The sequence below is a fragment of the Belonocnema kinseyi genome, chromosome 9 (assembly GCF_010883055.1).
Source record: "Belonocnema kinseyi isolate 2016_QV_RU_SX_M_011 chromosome 9, B_treatae_v1, whole genome shotgun sequence".
NCBI classification, from domain to species: Eukaryota; Metazoa; Arthropoda; class Insecta; order Hymenoptera; family Cynipidae; genus Belonocnema; species Belonocnema kinseyi.
The window spans coordinates 88750691-88756523 of NC_046665.1; the positions used below are offsets into that span (position 1 = coordinate 88750691).

Below are 5833 nucleotides of genomic sequence, written 5' to 3' on the forward strand. Positions count from 1 at the left end.
CCCCTCCCATGAAATCAACCTTGGTCGCCCAAGTTAGGATTTCATGCCTAGTCCCGTGTTTCCTATGTCCATGCCAAAAACAAATTCCTTAGTAAACTACCTTTTTCTTAATCAGAATTTGAAGACAAGTGGGAACTAACCTCGAAACTATCCTCGGAACTAACAAACAAATCGGATTTCGCGTCCCGCACAAATTTTTCAAATTGACATGTCTTAGATATTTAAATAATTCGTAAATTGCAAGACACGGTACTTTCAATTTAAAGATATAATATAAAATCGATGTGCTCATTTCACAAACATTTTTTCTAGCCACGCCTCTTCAAAAACGAGCTTTTAATTCTTCCTCATATAACGGAAACTCTTTTAAATTTTTGGCTTCCTAACCCTCGATTATATTTTCGTTATTAGCATAATAAAATAAATTATTCTCATTTGATATTAAAATATCAAAACAGGTAACTTGCTTGCTGATCTTTTTTCCTTCAGTTTAGCCAACTCTTCGTTACATAACTTACAATAATATTTTACAAACTCATTTTTTGTCAATTTTAAATTTTCTCAATTTAATTCTGCACCAGAAGCTTGAATTCTAGCTAAACCTTTAGTCACTATACGCAAAAGTTCAACAGCTTCTTGATACTCCCTGTACATCATCGAGGTATTATACGAAATAAACCTGCCAAACAAAAAATCATTAGAAACAACAGCAGCGTGCAAGCCTCGAATTATAAGATTTTCGTTCTCGTCTTCGCTTAATTCTCTCCGTATATCCCTCAGAAGGAGACGAGCTTTTGCCACAGATTGACGGAAAGCTGTGTGTCCTTGTCCATCTAGAAGATTAACATCAACATCATGTTGTAACAGCAATTTTACAACTTTTGCATTTACTGTTTCAGCTACAAAATGAAAAATAGTTTGTGCAGATTCACCAATTTGAGTGTTTACGTTGAAACCTTCTTCCAATAAAAGTTTAAGTAATTGCTCATAATCGTAGGGTATTCCATTGATTTCTGCTTCTTCGTCGTATTCACTGTCATCAGAATCCACAGACGCTCTTCTGTGCAAGATTTTTTCGAATGCTGAAATATTTAATGAATCTTTTAAATTGACGTCTTCCCCGCATTCCAAGATCAGCCTGATCAAATGATCCGTTATGTGGTAAATAATCTCTTTATTTTCATCAATAGCATAGTGAAGTAAAGACTGTCCCTTGCTAGTCTTCGCACTTAACGATGCTCCCAACTTCACAAGTGATTTAAAGGCTTTAGTTTTGAAATGAGCGACCCCATGAAAAATGGGCGTTAATCCTAGAGAACATTTGGAATGAATGCAGGCTCCGTACTCGGTAAGTTTTAATATTGTTTGTAACCTCTCTCAGCGGCTAAGTGATGGGGCAATTTCACTTCAGAAATGGTATCTACTATTGATCCTTCTTTCTAAAAAACTTCGATTATCTCTAGAGTGCTTATTATTATAGCTATATGCAACGGTGTATAACCACTTTCATAACTTAAAAACTCTTAATCATAATCCTCAATCTCATCCAAACTTAAGGTGAAGTTCAGGGGTACCTTGTATTTCAGCAGAAGCTTAACAGCCTGCACATTTCCTAATACGACAGCTTTTATGAGTACATGTTTAGTATCAGCTGTAGACGCGCCAGATTCCAAAAGACAAAAAACCACATCGTCTTGTTCCGTTTCTACAGCAACATAAAATCGGGTTGAATTATCTTCAGCTTTGGCTTTGATATCTGCTCCTCGTTTTAAAATGTTCTCGAAAACTTCCTTTTTACCACCTAAAGCAGTAAAGTGAAGCGGCCTATACCCAACCTCAAATTGTTTTGAAAGAACCACACATCAGCTCCGTGGTTCAGAAGAATTTCTACGATGGCTTCGTGTCCAGAAAGACAAGCAGCAATGAGAGGAGTGGAGAACTGATCATTTCCTGTAATACACTTTGGATATACCTCCGCTTGGTGTTCCAAAAGAATCTTGACGATATTTTCATGGCCCTGTTGTGCAGCTGCTTGTAGAGGAGACAGATAATTTCGGATATTCGCATTTAGATTCACTCCTATTCCAAAAGGTTTTTAACAATACCCTCGCGTCCATGATATGCAGCCACGAATAACGAAAAATAGCCTTTTTGCCATTCTCCGGTCCGATTAGAAGATATTTCAGATATGATTTCCACAATTTCGAAGCTCCCTGCTTCCGCTGCGAAAAACAACGGAGTATCTATTTAAGAGGGTCCTTTAAGACTTGGATTTTGTGCAGCCAGATGAAGAGGAATAAATCCAGTCTTTGTCGGAGAATTTACAGGGATCCCTGCATTTAAAAGGAGAGTTACAATGTCCTCGTTGCCGATTTCAACCGCAATATGTAGAGGCGTGAATCCACACGGTTCTGCTGGTGTAAATAAAGCTGAAACACCGCATCCACAATTCATTAGAGCAGTAACTACAGGCAGCGATCCATTTTTCGTTGCTAAATGGAGTGGACTTCTCCCTTTCTCGTCAATAAGATCAGGTTATGCACCATACTGTAAGAGAAGTTGGAAGATTTCGAATTCTTCCTTTTCGACTGCTATGTGAAGTGCCGTATATCCTACTGAATGTTCACCTTTTTCAGAATCTGATGTAAAAATTCGTATCGCGTTCGGGTTAGCACCATACTGTAATAATAGAGAAACAATCCCTAGAGACCCCTTTTCGGCGGCTACATGGATCGGAGACTTCCCAGTTTTTGACGAAAAATGGTTTGGTCTGGCACATTGTTTCAACAGCACTGTAAATGAGCATTTTATCATGTTCCAGTGTTATTATGTTTTTTAGCAAGACTTCTATTGTTGGACCATCTTGTCTTTCGACTGCCCAGCAAAGCAACGTTTTATTTTTCATGTCTGTCAGCTTCTGATTTGCACCGTGTATCAAAAGAGTATCCACAGCTCTTGCTTGTCCATTCAACACTGCAATGTGCTGAGGTGTACGACGTTCTTTGTCCCGGGCGTTGATTTGGCAGTTTACCTTCTGTAAGAGGGAAATCATCTCCATACTACCACACTCTGCTGCTAAATGAAGTAGAGAAAATCCAGATTTAAAATGTCTGAAGTTTCTCAACAGCCGCAAGGAGTCAGCACCTAGTGTGTTGAGACGCCTGACTTCTTCGACATCTCCTGCTTGAACAGCTGGAATCAATACTTGATTTTGGTCTTATGCTTCCATAGCTATCTGTAACCAAGTAATGGGTGTCATCATTATGTGAGTCCGCAACTTTTATGTAAGGTTTAATAGTTCATAGTTAAATATCGGTTTATAAGAAACAAGTTATTTATTGGCAGCTGAACTGAATTAAAACTTTCAACTTTGTGAAAAATGGTTTAATTTAGATCTTTATAATTTTAGGTCTTTCATAAATAAAATGTATACAGTGAAGTATCCTTTATTTCAAGTCGCTCAGATTTCAAGTCCTCCGTACACGTCTATTTCAAATTGCGCAGTTGCGCCAACTCCCAACCCAGTCCCTGTAAGTTCTCCTCCGCTTTCCGATAGTTGATTGTATTTCGTGAAACTGAAAGGTCTTCACCCGATAAAAGGGTGAAAAAACAGATTTGCGCGAAAGCATTTTACGCTTGGAAAGATTACTATTCAGACCTTTAAAACTTACCTTTACGTTCGGAAGCTGTTTTCCAAAAAGGCCTATGCAGTTGCATTACCATATGCCTGATAACCCTTAGGACGGTTGACATTTAAAATTTTTTTTCAAGAATCTTATAAAACTGAGGTTAATAAACTAATGAACAATTTCACCTTTCCTTTTTCCTCCATTTTCATTTTTTTTTTGAAGAAACGTCCTCAAACAAAACTTCATAAGCATTAACAAGCATACACTGATGCAAACGGACAACAGTTTGGGGTGTAGTCTACAATTGTTTTGGTCAGAAATCGATGAGATCCAAACTCGCGTGGATAGGCAGTTCTAGAAATTGCTACATCGTGACTTAAAAAATGAAGAGTCCGGTATACTTATCTGTATCATTATTGATAGAATTTATTTATTTAAAATAGAGCCACGCTTTTCGGTACATGTTCACTTAAAAAAGTTGCTTACAGCGCATGCAACGTTACAAGGCCGGCCCGTTCAGTCAATAAGCGTCGCTAGATAAAAATAACTTGCGAATCACGGTACAGGTGAGAGCCCCTTCAACCTTGAAATACTAGAATCCTTATGTTTCAACGCCACGAAAATAAGAGGGACTTCAACGTACAGTTTAAAAGTTTGCAACGCCGCTGATTCGCACTCAGTAATTTAAAGATCCACCAAGCCAGTACCTCCACTGTATGAAAATTGAAAGAAAAAAAAAACACGTTAGAATTTTGGGGTTTTTGTATGGCTCTTAAACGCACCTACAACCAATTTCCGAAAACCACCCCTACTAACAATAAAACTAGCCCTTATATAAAACCTCAAATTTGTCAAAAACAAAGAATACCAGAATTTTCGGTTTACTTTGGGCTTCCGAAAACACGAAAAAGAATTCTAAACAACACGAAAATTTCAAAACCATCCCTATAAACAAAAAAACCACTCCCATTAGTGGAAACCTAAACCTGAAATAAACAAAATAGAAAGTAGAGAAGAGTACCCAAATATGAGATGCCAACTCTGTTTGGTATGATTGCCGAAATTCTATGTACTGAATTTAAAAGTAATATATGTCATTTTAGAGGGAATTTAGTTTACCACAAGGTGCTTCAATGAAAAATTTTATCAAATTTCTTTTTTCGCTGAAAATACAAAAAATGTAAGAAAAGTGTTTTTCCAAACCCGTCAAACTATTATCATAATATGAGATTACCCAGGAAATCGCTAATAAAATGCAAAATAAAGTATTATTTTTAATGAAAAACTTTATTCTATGTTTCGGAAGCATAAATTTACTGTTAATTAGATATATTTAGTTTCTGCAGTAGTCGCAAACCCTTTTGTAACCAGTTTCCTGACATGTTACAATAAAAAACTCGAAAAATATCGATATTTTCCGACTTAATTATTCAATTTCTATCTCTCCAGGCTGTTGGGGAGGAGTTAGGGTAGGGAAGACAAAGATATATACACTGGCATACACAGACGACATAGTGAAGATGGTACAGGATGAAGAAGGGGTGGCGGGATTAATTACAAGATTAGAAAAATACTTAGATGGGAAAAAGTTGAATTTAAATGTAGGAGAGACAGAGATAATGAGGTTAAGAAAAGGAGAGGGAAGGAAGAGAGAATGGACAGAGAGATGGAAGGGAATAAAGTAAGAAGAAATAAAAAAATTTAAAGATTCGGGATATATCTTCCGAACGAATGGAGATCATAGAGCTCATATAAGAGAAAGGATAAAAAAAGCAGCATGGGGAATGAAACAGATATGGGGAATAGAAAAAATAAGATTTAAACAAAATTGGAGAAGGAAAATGTGGCTATTTGGTAGGCTGGTATGGCCGGTATATATGGTGAGAGAAGCAGGACTGGAGTAAACTATGAAGAATTGGAAGAAAGGGAGAGGGAAAGACAATTAATAGAAAGATAGGGGATGATTAAGGAATCAAAATACAATAAATGGTATAAGATGATAAAAAAGGAAGGAGTACCAAAGTATTTAGAGAAGGGATGAGAAGAGAGAAGGTGGACCAGAATAGCAAGATTTAGATTGGGAAACCAGGTAAGGGAGGGGATGTACCAGGTGTATACATATGAAACCGGTATTGCCATCTAGCGGCCAGTAGGCACACTTGTAGGCACTGTTGGAACTTACCATTTGTGCTAATTGGCGTATT

The 5833-nt window shown here is 37.2% G+C and overlaps 1 protein-coding gene across 1 annotated transcript; it reads right to left on the minus strand.

Moving 5' to 3' along the window:
* Positions 1-561: 561 nt before the first annotated feature.
* Positions 562-3723, minus strand: LOC117180632 (ankyrin-3-like). Its single transcript, XM_033373122.1, has 7 exons — positions 3672-3723; positions 2741-3192; positions 2544-2679; positions 2268-2429; positions 2106-2222; positions 1831-2028; positions 562-1310 (listed from the first exon to the last, which is right to left on the minus strand). Exons 1-7 carry the CDS (start codon positions 3721-3723, stop codon positions 562-564), a joined length of 1866 nt encoding a protein of 621 aa, XP_033229013.1.
* Between the last annotated feature and the right edge of the window lie 2110 nt (positions 3724-5833).